A 17,836-nucleotide genomic window follows, 5' to 3' on the forward strand; every position below is an offset into this window, starting at 1 on the left:
ATAGGACAACAGTATGTAATCTGTGCAGGTCCGACAGCTTCACAGATCAGTTATCCCAGCAGTCTCTGGGGCTGGATGCTGCTAATGGACATGGAGTTGAAGCAATGGGATCTTACTGAAGTCCTAGTAGCAGAGCAGTATCCCCATCCGCTGTATAGCAGTGGTGTCTATTGTAATAGGAGCGGACTGCTTTTGCTCCTTGTCCACTTCAGCAGTTTCCGGATCACCTGATCTATGCAGGGTCAGGGTATCAGACGTCTACACGTCACCTGATGATAATCTATCTGTGGATCAGTCACATGCATTTGGGGCCAGAAACCCTGTATACTTGTATAGTTCAGAATGTGACCTGATTGGGTTGATTAATTATTAATGTTGATGGTGGGATTGTATAAATGATTCTATCATTAATCCTATGTATGCAACACGAGTGTCCAAAATCTACTGTGTATGACCAGCTAAATGAAGCTTTCATCATCTCGGTCTCTAGACAATGCTCAGTTAGTTCTGCTTAGTCTGTCACTTCACTCCAAATTTCTGCGAGGAGACCGTGAGGAACACGTATGGCGTTTCCTACATTATTATTGCTTTATTCACATATTGTATCTCTAGTGTGATGATGCAGTTATGGCATCAAGCCTCAATAGGTTCTTGTAGGACGGTCTGCTGACATGATGAGATTAGTGAGCACGTGGTTGATTCTGACTGTGTTAATCGCTTTAACCTTTAGCGTAATAGTATACTGCCTGGTTTACCGTAACATTCAGGAGGGTGTGTGTCTAATGATACCGCGGAGCATGTACCTTGGCAACGTGATTGTGTATGCTGTATTGTCTCATTATTGGGTGTGGTATGTAAACCCCTATACGTCTCTGCAGCAGCTCAGTATCGCTCTTCTTAGTTTTTATAATCTGTTTACTACTATGAGGAGGGAATGTGAAGTATGTGGCTGACTCTGTTTTTGTGCCATTATTCGTAATAATATCTATCAATCATCCCCATTGTAGGTTTTACATGAGATTGGATTGTTTCAAGGTTGATATCGGCTAGCAGGAATAACCAGAAGCAGCAGCTCCAATGTAATCTCTGATTTTTGCTAAATTCTTAAAGATCAGCTGAGATCCCAAGTGTTGTCCGAATATTAAGGGCACCCCCAATATTGTATCATGCACATATATAGATCATATATTCTATTGATGTGAAAGATCAAAAACTATCATTTAGTGTTACAGTTAATAAAACTCTTTACCTATGGAGAGATAAACTATGTGCTAGTCAATACTAAATCAGGGTCCCTATAATGTCATACTGGTTTATTCTTCTGAGATCTGTTATAGATTCATTTGTGTTCCTTCAGATTTTTCCTTGTTCTACAATGTTACTACTATATCAGGATTGAGAAGGGAATTGGGAATTTGCCATTTAAGGGTCCATTCACACGGAGGAAAATGGTGAGGAATTTGCTGTGGAATTTCAGCGCTGAAAAAAAGCCTCCTATTGACTTCAATGGGTTCCTTTTTCTGCTAGCACTGAAGTCAATGGGAGGATTTTTTTCAGCGCTGAATCTGAGGTGGATTCCACGCCAAATTCAGCACCATTTTCCTCCGTGTGAAGGCTCCCTTAGGCTGATGCCCCACCTTGCAGAAACACAGCTGTTTTCGTTGCAGATTTTGCTGCGGTTTTCTGAGCCAAAGCCAGGACTGGATTGAGGAGAAGTGAGTAGTATAAGAAGCTTCCTTTATATTTGCCATTCCTTTCGTAGCCATTCTTGGCCACAACATAATCTGCAACAAAAAAAGCGACGTGTCCGTAACGTGGGGCCTCAGCCTAAAGCTTCTTTATCCATAGGGAAATCTGCTTTGTCTATTATTGGGGAGGATATATATCCCAGGGGAGGAGAGAAATCGATTGTCTCCAATTATTAGTCCTATGGAACTATTCAGACAGCAACACAGATAAAGTGACATTAGAAACAATGATAATAAATGCGCCATTCACCTGCCATTCTGCTATCAGCTCTTCTCTATAAAGCACAGTGTTTGGAGATCATAGGCAGTGATCTATGGTAGAAGAAGTCTTTTCTTATTCTTATCCTGATCATTTGTAGCTCTTACATAGTCCATTTTGTGAATGTTGTTTCCAGCAGTCTTGTGACAGTTTTACACACACGTGTCTCAACGAACAATGGTGAGGATTACTTACAGCATTTGGTGAAGCTTCCTTGGTCTCTTAGGGCTAGTTCACACGTGGGCAAAGGGGAGGTTTTTGACAGCGGAATTCGCTTCAAAAACCTCTCCTTTAACATGGTGGTCTATGTAGACCACTAGCTTTTTTTTTCCTCCTAGCGTTTTCCGCCTGAAGAAGCGACATGACCTTTCTTCAGGCGGAAAACGCCTGAAGAATTGCATAGAAGTGAATGGGAGGCGAAAACCGCGCGGTAAAAAACCGCGCGGTTTTTTGCACACAAAACCGCGCGTTTTTTTGCAAAAAACCGCGCGGTTTTCGCCTACAGTTTCTATAGCACATATAGGAAAAAAAAACCCTAGCGAAAACCGCGTCAAAAACCTCGTCAAAAACCGCGTGGAATGCAAAAAACAGCGTCAAAAAAACTCCTCGAGGTTTTTTACCTCGCACAAATAAGCTAGGCGGTTTTCACGTGTGAACTGACCCTTACATGATATAAACTTCCCCGAGCCAAATAAAGACTTCACCCTAAATTGGAGGCATCATGTTTTGACAGGTTTGTGCTATGGTCTGTGAATTCTTTCATCATTATTAGTAGCTATAAAGAAATCTTCCACCTCTGTGAGAGATTTTATCTAAAAACCCAATTACATCATGCCTTTGTTGGTTGGCAACCAAGTTTATACATTTAGACAACTGAGGTGAAACTTGTAGGACCAGTGACTTCTTGTTGCCGTTTCTCCACCTTGTTATAAATACCTTGTACCACCTGTGGCGACTCCTTTGGGCATCAGCCTTCTTGACCTCTACTTGCTTTCTGCTTCTTGGCCTGTTACCAGGAGCTGTACATTATTCCTGTATGTTGCTCTGACAGTGACCATCAGCTTCCACAGCTGCAGTTAGCTGCTGACAACTTTTCTACTATTTGCCACTCATTTTTGATGTCCAGAAATGATACAGGTAGATAAGCGGTTGGTCTGCAGCAGGGCTGGTTGCTGACTCGTCTGTGTGAGCTGTGCTTAATGCGCTCGTTTCTCAGCAGAGTAGTTAGTGTGATATCATAATTATTGGACTTTTGGCACGTCCCAATACAGTAATAAAAAGTAATCAATTCATCAGAGTCATATCCCAGCCCAAGGTCCCGCACTTTCACCTTCATTCTCTCCCTAGTGCAGTTTCCGTTCTTGTTACCAGACTTGTTACCAGACTTCTTATTCTTCTTTTTACCTGTCGGAGAGCGTTCAGCACGAAGTAGGACGTTATCTTCGTCGTCAGTGTGGCCTGTGGTTATGTTCTCTGTAGTGTAATAAGGACATATTAATAAGTGTCATATAACGGTCTATGATCTTTTATGAAACACTCAGCTTTTTTTTTTTTTTTTTTTTTTTTGCAGATTTTTTGGCGTATTTTTTTTTTGAAGTATAAGAACTTTTTATCTATTTCTCATTCCTTTAGTAGAAACTCTTTGACTTTGGCTCAGAAAAAAAACAAAAAACACAGCAAAACCTGCCACGGAAAAGCTGCTTTTCTACAATATTGGGCGTTAGCCTAAGGCGCCGCTCACACGGCAGAAAAGGAAGAGGTTAAAAGATACTATAATCAATTAACATCACTAAAAGTAATGGCGCTTGGCTGTAATTCAGCTCAACACTTGTGGCTCTAGGCTGGGCCGTATGAAAAATAAAGCTCCCTTATTCTTAGAGCAGATGTCTACTGATTCCCTCCAGCAAGGCAGTATAAGACCTGGGGAGACTAAACAGTGGGGTCCGATCTCCCTGTGAGTAGCTTGAAACCAGCGCAGCATATCATGTTGGAAGATTAAGCATTGGGGGGGCAGGGAGTGATCTTAGGTGTTCAAATACCAGGAAAAGTCTCATGTCTTAATATTTTGCTTTTATAGGCGTCATTGCAACGTCTGAGCATGAGCATGTTTCGCTACAAAAGACATGGGCTTCATGTGAATAGAACCAGGGCTGAGCAGTCTGTAGCCCAAACCTCCGATTCCAACTCCTCTATTTTTTTCAGACTGACTCCGGCTTCTTCACAAATTGCTGATGCCAGGGTCAGTCAGATGCTATAAAATGTTCTCATTCATGAAAAAGACAGAGATTGAATTGCCATAAAATCAAATATGTAATACTATGAAATCTATAAAAATATTAATAATTGTAGAATATACTAAAAAATAATCCAATTCCCATTTCCAGCCAGAATTGGCTGTGACTTTGCAAACCCTAAATAAAAGGCTTTTTTCTGCTTTCTGACTTATGTTGTCACCTTTGCTGTAATATCTTAGTGGTGACGATCAGGAAGCAGAAAAAAGTTTTATTCCTATGAAACTTGAGTGTGTGACTGTACCGCTAGTCCTGTAGGGACTGCTATAGTGACTCCCTTTACATACATTACTTATTGTTACCACAGTCCTCATCAGATTTGTAAATCTCCCTACAATGGCCGCCATACATAAATACAAAAATAAAGTGTTACATGATTTTACTCACCATACATAGGACTCCCTGGCGATTTTATGGTTTGTTCTACATTCTCCTCCACAAACAAGTCCATGCTTTTCGGGTCAATAGTACCAAAACTGTCAGACTCCTTTTCTGTGTTGGACTGCCCCTCCATAACTGGAGTGGAGGACCCGGGGGTTATCATGGCTGACAGAAGCAGCAGTGATACTGCGAGAGTCCAGAGTGCTACCTGGTAAGAAGACACAAAGTAGTGCATGGAAACAATGGCTGCAACAGACAGTGACTATGACGCTCCATATCATGTAACTCCACCTCTGATCAGGATTTTTACTGTTCACATCAGTTCAGGTATTATCTGGTGATAAATAAGTTTGCAAATCCTTACTAGTCTGATACAGATCTGCACTTCTATCACACTCCAGTCACTTCTAGAGCTGCATTCACGACTCATTTCACATTCCATTCTGCTTGCAACACTTTAGTGAAGTTTTTTGGTACATCAGAATCTCACAAACACAAATTGTCATGCCTGATTTGTTTATGCTTTAGGTAATATAGATCCAGTAGGTAGAATACAGATGGATGAGGGTATGACTAACTTCTTTGTTTTTTTTTTCTTGTAATAGTATGTAACCATGGTAACACAAAAATAATGCTGTAACTGCACCTATTCCCTGCCCAGTGGTCACTAGCGATACAGGCACTCACCTTACAGCTCCAGGGCGGGAATGTCACAGACTGGGATCCTCTTCCCATGAACGGCTCGGGGCTGTCTGCAAACATGAAAGTATTGATGTCATTGGCAGTGCAGGTCACTACTTTACTTCATGAATGCTCTTTTATATCACCAACAATATGTGACAAACAATGGAAACCGCAGCACTGTATCCCTGGGCCTGCAATCCTAGCTTGTATATACATACGGCAGAGCTGAACTAATTCCTCAGATTGTATTTATAGTGATAGCTATCATTACAGTCGTATATTTTACTACAGATATGTACACTACCGTTCAAAAGTTTCGGGTGACTTAGAAATTTCCTTATTTTTTAAAGAAAAGCACAGTTTTATTCAATGGAGGTAACAGTAAAATAAATCAGAAATCTCATGTATACATTGTTACTGTGGTAAATGACGATTCTAGCTGCAAACGTCTGGTGTTTAATGCAAAATCTACATAGGTGTATAGAGGAGCATTCCCAGCAGCCATCACTCCAGCTCTCTAATGGTACATTGGGTTTTCTAACTGTGTAAGAAGCTAATGGATGGTTAGAGATCCCTTGTACAAGTCTGTTAGTACAGCTGAGAACAGTTCTGCTGGTTAGTGAAGCCATAAAACTGACCTGACAAGCTGGAGCATTACATTTGTTGGTTCAATTAAAATCTCAAAATGGCCAGAAAAGGAGAACTTTCATGTGAAACTTGACAGTCTATTCTTGTTCTTAGAAATTAAGACTATTCTATGCTAGAAATTGTCAAGAAACTGAAGATTTCTTAGAATGATGTGTACTACTCCCTTCAGAGGACAAACAGGCTCTAACCAGAGTAGGAAGAGAAGTGCGAGGCCGCGCTGCACAACTGAGCAACAAGACAAGGACATTACAGTCTCTAGTCTGAGAAACCGACACCTCACAGGTCCTCAACTGGTAGCTTCATTATATAGGACTCGCAACACGCCAGTGTAAACGTCTACAGTGAAGAGGCGACTCCAGGGTGCCCAGCCTTCAGGGCAGAGGGGCAAAGAAAAAGCCATATCGGAGACTGGCTAATAAAAGGGAAAGATTAACGTGGGCAAAAGAACACAGACATTGGACAGAGGAAGATTGGAAAAAAGTGTTATGGACAGACGAATCGAAGTCTGAGGTGTTTGGATCACACAGAAGAACATTTGTGAGACGCAGAACAAATGAAAGATGCTGGAAGAGCCTGACGCCATCTGTCCAGCATGGTGGAGGGAATGTGATGAGCTGGTAAAGTGGGAGATTTGTACAAGGTAAAAGGGATTGGGAATAAGGAAGGCTAGCACTATGCAGCACCATGCCATACCCTGTGGGGGGTGCCTGATTGGAGCCAGTTTCATCCTACAACAGGACAATGACCCAAAGCCACCTCCAAATTATACAAGAACTATTTAGGGAAGAAGCCGGCAGCTGGTATTCTATGGAGGGGCCGGCGCAGTCACCAGATGTCAACCCCATTGAGCTGTTGTGGGAGCAGCTTGACCAGCCACCATCCATCAGACTTTTATGGACTATTGAGGTAACTCCTTTATTGCCATCCAGTAGTTCTGGAGGTACAGTCATTTGTAGTTCATGAGATAAGAATCAGATAAACTTTACATAATCTGTTTTTGGAACAAAGGGAGGATTTATGATAAGCTTTGAGTTGTTACAACATGATGAAGATTTGTTAAACAAAAACCTCTCTTAGGCTGGTCTTACACGGCCATAATGTAAGACCGCAAATGGACTGCAATTGAGGGTTTTCAATTGCGGACACATTATATTCAGTGCGGCCTCTTACACCACCGGATATTTTATCCGTGGGGTGGCCAGGCCGCAACCGAGGTCCTCACTTTGTAGAGCAGGTCTGCAAAGGCCGTGAATTCACAGCACTGCATGGACTCACTCTTAGAACTCTATGGGCGAGTGCGGCAGGACACGGGCTTCTGCGGTGTCTATGTTGCTGATCAGCAACCTGTGGACCATAAAATCAATACGGTCGTGTAAGACCAGCCTTAGGACCAGATTTATTACGTTGTTTGCACCAGTTTTAGCTTTAACTATGGGCTAAAATGTGGCAAATTATGGCAAGCAAATTCTAAGGACCAATTTTGCATTCTTGGTCACAACATATTGCTAGTGACTAGAGCCAGCTAGATGTATATATAAATGACTCCAGGGTGGACCTTGTATACACTGCGCTCATGTCCTGCAGCTTCTAGGGAAAAACATTTGTTTAGAAAAGAAGAAGAAGCAACAAATTGTAATGAAATAGGTGGAGAAACCGCGGCAGTGTGAACATGTTACTAATAAAGAAGTCACAATGTCATGTAAACCTTGTGATACAACTCTCTGAATTCAGCCTGAAGTGTAAAGCATGGAGATCTTCATTATGTTGTTTGTCATTGTGTTTGGTTAATTAATATTTATATACAATATATATTTGTATGCCACATAGCTCTGACAACAGGAGAAATGGGGCCACATGGCGGAAATCTTTGACACCACTGCCAGTCATGAGCTTTAGTCTTCTGTTCTGCCACTTTTAGGTTAATCGTTTCATTTAATGTAGAGGTCATTCCTGACCCTGCTATAACCTATAACCCAAGCAGTGAGTTTACTCACCGTGTTCTACCAAGGGTCAGTGACAGCCGTTTCTCTAACGTGTTAATATTTCAGTGCAGATGTCAGTTACTTGCATATTATTGGATACCCAACAGTATTACATGTTGTACTAAAGTTTATGTTTCTAATAAGTAGCAAAGTAAATGGTATATGATGAGAAAAACAAAGTAACAATAAATGCCATTTACAAAAAAGTCTTGTGTCATAAAGTGAAACATCTATGTAACTTAAGTAACTTGCTAATGACTTGGGATCCATTCACATCACTTCGTTTTTTTTTTTTTTTTTTTAAATCTATTTATTTTTTTAGGAGATTCGGTTAACAGGTGCAGAATAGTTTGGTATACTACAGTTTTGTGGCCCTCAAAGAAAATGGACAGAAATATATCTTTTTCATTTTACATTAATTTCTATGTAAACAGATATAAAAAAGATACCCTGATGTGAATGGAGCCTAATTTAGAAAGAGGTGATTTGTCATTCTAGCAAAACTCACATATTAGACTAGCACTGGCTCTCCCGAAAGTCAGTTACATCGGTTACATATGGAGACTTGGGGACCCGACGGGTGTTTGTCGTTTTGAAACTGAAAGCGGTGGAGAAAAAAGTTCTTCTCCGTGCAGGACTCCAACACAAATGTGAAGCCAGCTTTAGTAATACAAGTAATACTGGAAATATCCTGCAATGAATACAGCTTTGTTACAGAATATTTCCCGTATTACTTGTGTATGTTCTCCATGTATTCTGTACCTTACAGTGTCGTAATCTCTCAGGTCAAGAAGGTTAATAGCATACTGACATTCTGACCTCTCCCCCATAAACCTGGTAGTAAACATAGACATTCTAGATTTTGACATAAGTGACATGAAGACTAGGGCCGATATAAGGCACATTAACATACTAGCATGACTCTACTGAATGGCAATAGGTGACTTCTGGGGATGTTTGGCAACAATAGTATGTGGAAAACTAAGAACCTCCCCCCCCAAAAAAAATTAGTAGTATCCACTATCAAAAATGTTCTCTCTGCTTTGTCCTAAACCTGGGATACACATTAGGTGTATGTTGTGTAACCTTGCCAATGTATGAGTCCTGAATTACAGTCTAGTACATGCTGGAAATGATAAGGCAATTGGATTGTAACTCCCTTTATTCCTGGAAGGTTAAGACGCTGCATGTAACAGAACTGTACAGCTAAGGTCACTAATAATACAAGCCCGCCACCTCTTATCTGACATCACTGAGTTCTCTAATGCCGTTGGCCAAAGCTGTGCGACAAAACTTCCTATTATCCCCACCTGCTATGTAATCTCTATACATAGTAACCGTCCACTTACACTTGGTGCACAAGATCGTTCTGGTCTCTGTCACTTGAGTCCGCATGGAGACACGAAAGATGGACGGCCTGTCCACTTAGAAAGCAATTACCTGCATACCCCATAGACTATGATAGGAACCACCCAGTTTATGCCAGTTTTATACTGAGCACAGTCCTATTTTATCGCTGCTCACTCTGAACGAGTTTTACGTTCAGAATGAGCGGAGTTTTTACTCCGTGTGAAGACTCCCTTAGGTGAAATCTGTGGCGGAGTCTCCAATGCAAATTTGAACCTTGCCTTATATAATGTTTTAAAAAGTTTTTTTTTTTTTTTTTTTCTGCAGACACAAAAGCATAGAGTAGCATATGCATGTCTGTCATCAATTTGCATCCATTAAATTGATCTTCTGAATGAATGTTAAAAATGTGATGTGAACAGTCCCTAAATGATAATATTCTGTCTGCATGCAGTCACCACTAGGGGGAGCCTATGGCATGCAGCACTGTTATTGAAGGGCAGATTTGTACTTTTCTGTGCAATGTGCTTATCATGTACCTCTTTAACTGTTGTAAAGGGGAAGCAGGGATATGGAACAGAAGGGATCTGACTACTGGTTATCAGAAAGATCTATTATGGAATTCATTAGCACAGAATTTTGCAGCTAAAAAAATAAATAGTGTTCAAAGTTGGAAGTACACTTAAAGAACAAAATCAACTTCCATTGTTTCTGTATGAGGTTTAGCTGTCTGTGTATAACCCAAGTCACCCATCATTCAGAAATGTCCACAGGCGAGAGGTGTAAATTGACTGAGAAAAATATAAGATGCATGTCAAGGAAGAGGCAAGGTTTCCAAATGAAGCTTTAGAACATGCAAAGGATTGGCATCAAGTACAGAACCGAATGTTCCTTCTGGGCAGTGTCATCCAATGGAGGGATAAGACACAAGGCAGAGCTTGCTTCCTTCTCTGGATAGAATGTGACACAGGATGATTAATAAATCACATTATCTCTGTGTACACTGAGATATAGGAGGGGAGGTTTACAGCTCCCCTGCACAAAACCTACAGTCACTTCTTATCATGGTACACATTGCTATATAGGGAAGAGCGCAACCTAGAAATCATGTCTGCTACCTATTACTGGATTCCCAGACCAACCTCTGAGCTAAGACCTGAACCCCCTGCATAATAGTCATTTATGGTGCTTGTAGTCTCTGCTTTCCTGCAGCTCTACTGTCCTGTAACCATATTTTGTCTATGGGATCTCCTTTATATATATTGTGCATTGGCAGCAGGGAAGATATGATCAGCAAATCTCAAAGGTGTCCAGGGATCGGCTGTAAATATCTGAAAATTAAGGGCTACAGCATTGTGCTAAACATAGGGGAGTCCAATGTGAGGGCCTCCTATCATGCTCTTATGTACTAATATGACATATGGAAATATCCTAAATATTTTACTGCACTACATTTTAATAATATCTGGATTTTATCTTTTTTTTAATGACATTTTTATATGATCAACACAGTTTTCTCCCGTAACAAGTATAACCTGTCCCCTGTATGTTGTACACAGTCAAATTGTTGTAAAGGTTCTCAGCCTCTGAACTCTTATGAATCAGTTGATCTTATTGTTATTGCACTTTACAGTCTTTCAAGTCCTTTCTCTTTAGGTCTGGGACTCTCATAGCTCCTGACCAGAGCCGTCACCCTGCAGACTTTCTCACCCTTGGAGCTGTCAGCATTGGGTTGACAGAATATTTCCCTGCTGTTGTTTGAGGCTTGTGTTTTGCATCCACATGTGCGGATGGCTTAATCCTTGTTTCATCAGCATCATTCTTCTCACCAAGTGTCTCAACTATGTCCAGATGAATAAATGAATAGAACGATGCAAGTGTGTGCTGCCCAGGCACAGCTCTATTCAGAATAGGAGCCAAGACTCCAGTGACCTGCAGGCTATCCTCTGTTAGGATGGGAATATCTTCTCCCACTGCAGCCACTTTTCATATTTATGCCTGCTTCAGTCTAGTCCTGTAATTCTCACTGCATCATATCTCACTTGGCCACGTTCAGTTTGGCGCTCATACGGACTGTGTTTGTGGAGCTGAATGTGCTCATTTGCAGGAAGCCATTCTGTTTGCACTCACAGGGATATATGAGGGTCTATTTATTTTGCAAAAAAAAAAAAAAAAAGTATTTTGTAGGGGCAAAATTTATGATGTATAATCCATATGATGTACTGGGAAGCTGTAACAAACCCCCCCCCAAAAAAAAAAACAAAAAAAACAAAACAAAAACTCTATAAAACAGCGAAGACTTGGCAGCTAAAGCCCCACTCAGCTCCTGAGCGAGTGTCATGTTTAAAGTCCCAACATCTGCTGTACATATACAGTGAATGATGGGAAAGAGTTGACGTTTATTTATACGACAGTCAAAAATGGACATGTGACGGCCACTTCTGTAATGTTCATCACATGTCTGTTCTGAGAGCACATTGATGTTAATGTGTCTATTCACATGCCCATTTTTTTTTTTTTAAGACTGACTTGCATTATCCTTGTCCATTTTCACAAACATTCGGATCCGATAGAAGTCTATGCATCAGTTGATCATTGATGTGAAATAGACTTAAAAACTGATCAGTGAGTTTAGTGAAATAAGAAAGAAAATGAAATGCATCGGCCATCAAAACCAGAAAAAAACAAATGCAAAATCTACAACATGTACGTCCATTTCTAAGAGCTGTTAGAACCTTAAAAATATCAGGGTTGAATTTACATGCAGAAGATTTGTTGCAGACATTTCTACCACTGAAAATTAGAGATGAGCGAGTACTGTTCGGATCAGCCAATCCGAACAGCACGCTCCATAGAAATGAATGGATGCACCTGGTACTTCCGCTTTAACGGCCGCCGGCCACTTAACCCCCCGCGTGCCGGCTACGTCCATTCATTTCTATGCGAGCGTGCTGTTCGGATCGGCTGATCCGAACAGTACTCGTTCATCTCTACAAAATCAGTTCATTCTGCAGCTCTTTGGGAGATACAGCAAAATTTGGTGAAATTCATCTAGAATCTGATGCCTTGGGTGCATCAGTGTTACCAAATCTGCACAATGCCATGAAAAAATGTGAATACATCCTAACTGCATGAGCACACTTTGGATTTTGCAGCAAATCTGTGACAAACCAGTGATTTATCAGCAACAAAATGTGTCCCATATTTTGCTATGCATTGCTCCGCATCATAAACTCCACACTACAGTGTGATATAAGGTTTGCATTGCAGGTTCCTTTCTACAGCCCCTTTTGCTGCAGTATATCTCTCAATCACACGTCGGACTATATTAAGATATAATTGGTCTGGCTAAGGCGACATGTGGTGAAATGCGGCTAATGCAGCAGGGTTTTTTTTTACGGCTGTTCTGCTGCAGTTTGTATTTTTCCCTCTCAGCATATAAGTCTATGAAAAAACTCAGAAATTTTGCAGGTAAAAATTAACCTGCCTAATTTTTCGCGACGTTTTTCATCACAATGCTGAGACTGTAAAATGCTGTGGTTTTTCCTCTGGATTTCTGTGTTTCTGCAACATGTGGCCTCGGCCTCAAAACTTTTCTCTCTTGTCACCGCCTAACAAGTCTACAAGTAGTAAGAGATAGTCTACAACCATATGTGCATGATACGTGGCCTGCGTGTGAGACATATGATGGGGTAGTATGCCTCCCAGAGACATATAGTTCTGTACTGCGCTTACAATAAAATGACTGCATGTGTGTATGGTGAAATGCAGATGTGTGAATAAGACCTAAGACTCTTTATATGCTATACTAGTATCCCCTACAGGCTCTGATGTATTTATATGGAAAGTACAGAACACTTGAGTCTATCCTGCAGTGATATATGATATTGTTTATGTGACATGAATGTCTTCTGTTCTATATTGCACTTAGTGCCTTGTTCTTTGCCGTATGCTGTAGCTCTTATTTCCGCTGTTGTTTATCCACCTTATACAACACAATAGTATTTTTAGTTTTTGGGGGCTTTTTTTTTTTGCAGTAATAGTTTTTGCCTTGTTCTTTACATCATTGCTCTATTTAGCTACTTTGTAAACTCACATTACATGACATCATTTATAAAATACACAAGAGTGAAATAGGAGATTTGTTATTGGATGCTACAAATAGAGAATGCATCATGGCTGGAACTGGTAAGTTCTCCACATTTTCTTTGCAAAGCTCTAGCCAGAATTCCTCCAGTAGGTGGCAGTAATAGATCTCAGTCAGTCTGTTCCCACATAAACTGCGTCTCATTCAGTCTGTGTCACCTAGCTATTAATAAACTGCACAGCATTTTGTGCCAGGGGTCATCATGAAATTCAGGTTCATTCTCTGCATGGTTCCCATAAGAATCTATAACCAAATTAGGCCAAAAAATAGGAAATAAGAAGCACTAGACATGCCAAAAAGAGTATGATATAGATCAGATGGCTACACAAATGCCACTTAGGACTTTCATACCCCACATTATCATCATATCAACAAGTAACGGTGAATCTACATCTGTTTCTGAATCCGTTCCAAGGATCCAAGGACTATTCGTAGCAGCCACAGATAAGTATTAATGTGTCAGAGCCTGTGCACACTGGAGGATCCTCTGCGTCTCTAGGAGGCCACACTAAGGCCGCTTACATTTGGGCATAATACTGTGTCCATGTTATAGCTGTCCCAACACCACATAACATATACTATATGAATAGACAATTTTTCCTTACTTTATCGATATATATTGTCCTTTGGTGACAACACTGGTCTGGCGTATATATTTGTATGTGTGATGAGGACTGTGTAAGAATAGGTAGGCGGCAATGGGGTTTATAGCTTTTCTTCAAACCACTGAGCTACTGAGACGCCATATGTGTATTTGTACCTGACCACTGCAGAAAGAGCGCTGTTCACACTGCTGTCTTGGCTTCCATTTGTGCAGGGTTTTAACAGCTGACTCCCTGGTTTATCAGGAGCTTTTATTATGGATAGAATATTTTAATTGCTATATTAACCAGGGCTTGGGTGACTTTTATCTAACAATAAAATCTCAATTTGTTCAAGTTTATGGGGATTCTCTCTTTGAATTTTGGTTTTCATGTTTTTGCTTAAAAAAAAACAACAACTGAGAACGTTCAATGAGCGGTTCTAGAGAAAAGTCATGGGATATATTGGATGAATCCAACTACTGCCTACACAGAAGAAGCCGTAGTGAGCAGACAAATCTCTATGGAATTTTGTAGACTCCGAGGCAGGGCTACAATTTTACTCATTTTATGATGAACGATCGGGATCTCAATTTCTTTGCAATAGCAAATTTGATTGCACAGCCTTATTATTTACCATCGCAGCAACAGAACCTGATGGAAAGGAAGTCATACTTGTGTAAATACGAGCCCCATGCTTGCTGCTATGTTATAAGCTGCTATGTATTACTTACACTTAGTAGGACACAGTACAGTATTACCGATGCTGGTGCTCCCCCCATATCCTCCAGTAACAGGGTCTTATCTGCAGCACAGTAAAGGCTTTCTATGGTAGTATACACCTGCAGCAGAAGAAGCCACAAGTAACGCTGGAATATCTCCATATTATTCTGCAGACAGCCATCTGCTGCACTCTCCTTCCAAGTCTTTATCATACATTCAGCAGTTCATGTCCTACCTGAGGCAACAGCTGGGGTGCTTCATTCTCATTCCTGACACTAGCTGACAGTCACCCCATGCTTCTAGATTACGTGTCCTCAGATACAACAGCTCAACTCTCCATTTAAGACAGTAATCCTGACTTTCACAATACATTGTCCATGTTATGGCATCTCAGCTCTGGCTGCACATATTCTGCCTTTGACACAAACTTTGTGCACCATTTTGACCTGAGAAATACACACATGGCCCCCCCGTGATGGTAACATTGTCTTAGGGTCAGTGTATAAATATGTCACTGGCTCAGTAGTATCAGACATGGTTCACCTTCCTGGAACACCTTGTGACAGCTGACTGTACCTACGCCTGAGTGAAAAGCACAAGGCAAGCATGACATTGCTCCACCTGAAGTCCACCTCCCCAGCAGGCCCCTGTACACATTACATGGAGAGGACACAGACAGGCAGAAGAAGAGGGTCTAACTATACAAGACAAACAGAGAAAGCAGCATGTACACAAGGAGGATTCCTACCCAAGTGCTGTCATCTGGGGGTTTGTGCTCACTGTCTACAGCACCTTCTGCATTACTGAAGGGGAGGTGTCTGCATTGTGTGAGAGGGGGGTGGAAATGGGATCGTCTTTAAAAAATTTAACCTTTTGACTGCCACATAGTACATGCTTGGGGCTTTTATTTGTCAAGCAAACATCAAGCACATATGGTATAAATATTGAGTGCAGGGTGCAGCATGCTCATTCAGTGCCCTCTCTGCCGGGCCATGCTAACACTGTGTCATTCTGCAGGCTAGGAAAATGTTTATTAAAATCGAATATTAAAGCTTGCAAATACTGCCTGGGATGTTTAATGCAAGTATGGAATTCTGCTTCAGAGACAAGGGTACCAGGCAGGTTACATATAAACATACCGAAGAGATGGAGTGATGTTTACAGTTTAGATACCGTATCTGAATGTGGTATGTCGAAGAGTGACAGGAATCGATCACCTAATAAACGCTGCTCCCACGCAAAAGGGCAAGTTTACATACATGGGAAGATATTTGGCAGGGCTACTCTACTTATACTAACAAGAAAATTCTTCTAATCGGGCATCTAATAATCCATAAATCATTATAGTCCAATTCCCAGTCTGCAAATACTGAGCAAGTACAACTATGAGGCTCCACTGAAAACACTGAGCTGCTCGGACACTAACACTCTCCCCTTATGACATCTGATAATCTAGAAGGTTTGATAATCTTCCACCTGTTAGGTTTTCATGAGTTTGTGTGGATTGTCTATTATTATCTTCAGAAACCATTATGTCTTGTCAAGAACCCCTTATAACTAATTATTACTCGTGTATAGTTTTTCCTCATCATTATTGCTGCCTCTTCTTCCCCTATTACCACTTCATATTAAATCTTAATCACATGACCAGAAAAAAAATGACCGTGTGAAGGCCGTTTTTGCAATATCTGACAGGATGGTTACTAACAGCCATGTGATGTCCGTTTTTTTAAGGGACATTACATGACACCAATTAATTCAATGTCAGTGCTTGGGCGCCATTCATTTGACCGTTATTTTCACGGTCTGTTTCAACGGAATGTCAAAATATAGGTGATGCTTTTTTTTTGTCTTTTTTCACAGATCAATTCATATGTATGGGGGGATCCATGAAAACGGGTACCCCTTGGGTGCAAGACCTCTGCAGAAAGAGGACATTTTTTCATGTTTGTTTTGCACCTGGTTCGTCTGAATGTATCCTTATTATCATTCAGTATTACCCCTGCATCTTCTTACTCTGTTATCTTCCAGTATTACCCCTGCATCTTCTTACTCTGTTATCTTCCAGTATTACCCCTGCATCTTCTTACTCTGTTATCTTCCAGTATTACCCCTGCATCTTCTTACTCTATTATCACCCAGTATTACCCCTGCATCTTCTTACTCTATTATCACCCAGTATTACCCCTGCATCTTCTTACTCTATTATCTTCCAGTATTACTCCTGCATCTTCTTACTCTATTATCACCCAGTATTACCCCTGCATCTTCTTACTCTATTATCTTCCAGTATTACCCCTGCATCTTCTTACTCTATTATCTTCCAGTATTACCCCTGCATCTTCTTACTCTATTATCACCCAGTATTACCCCTGCATCTTCTTACTCTATTATCTTCCAGTATTACTCCTGCATCTTCTTACTCTGTTATCTTCCAGTATTACCCCTGCATCTTCTTACTCTGTTATCTTCCAGTATTACCCCTGCATCTTCTTACTCTGTTATCTTCCAGTATTACCCCTGCATCTTCTTACTCTGTTATCTTCCAGTATTACCCCTGCATCTTCTTACTCTATTATCACCCAGTATTACCCCTGCATCTTCTTACTCTATTATCACCCAGTATTACCCCTGCATCTTCTTACTCTATTATCTTCCAGTATTACCCCTGCATCTTCTTACTCTATTATCACCCAGTATTACCCCTGCATCTTCTTACTCTATTATCTTCCAGTATTACTCCTGCATCTTCTTACTCTATTATCACCCAGTATTACCCCTGCATCTTCTTACTCTATTATCTTCCAGTATTACCCCTGCATCTTCTTACTCTATTATCTTCCAGTATTACCCCTGCATCTTCTTACTCTATTATCACCCAGTATTACCCCTGCATCTTCTTACTCTATTATCACCCAGTATTACCCCTGCATCTTCTTACTCTATCACCCAGTATTACCTAGGTATTGTTCATTCATTGACCCATAGGCTATAATAGAGCTTAATGGTTCACAAAATGTACTTAAATAGAGCATGCTTTTCATC

At 40.8% G+C, this 17,836-nt stretch overlaps 1 protein-coding gene across 1 annotated transcript in view; it reads right to left on the reverse strand.

Annotated features, from left to right (window-relative positions):
* Nucleotides 1–2,832: 2,832 nt before the first annotated feature.
* Nucleotides 2,833–17,836, reverse strand: part of ARTN (artemin) — a 29,251-nt gene continuing 14,247 nt past the window's right edge. The window contains exons 3-5 of the mRNA XM_075287319.1: nucleotides 5,363–5,431; nucleotides 4,686–4,883; nucleotides 2,833–3,480 (exon numbers count right to left, since the gene is read on the reverse strand). Of these exons, the coding sequence (XP_075143420.1) occupies nucleotides 3,065–3,480; nucleotides 4,686–4,883; nucleotides 5,363–5,431 (683 nt within the window). The 3' untranslated portion in view covers nucleotides 2,833–3,064. The remainder of the gene's footprint in view (nucleotides 3,481–4,685; nucleotides 4,884–5,362; nucleotides 5,432–17,836) is intronic.

This window comes from Leptodactylus fuscus, chromosome 9 (genome assembly GCF_031893055.1).
Source record: "Leptodactylus fuscus isolate aLepFus1 chromosome 9, aLepFus1.hap2, whole genome shotgun sequence".
Lineage (NCBI taxonomy): Eukaryota > Metazoa > Chordata > Amphibia > Anura > Leptodactylidae > Leptodactylus > Leptodactylus fuscus.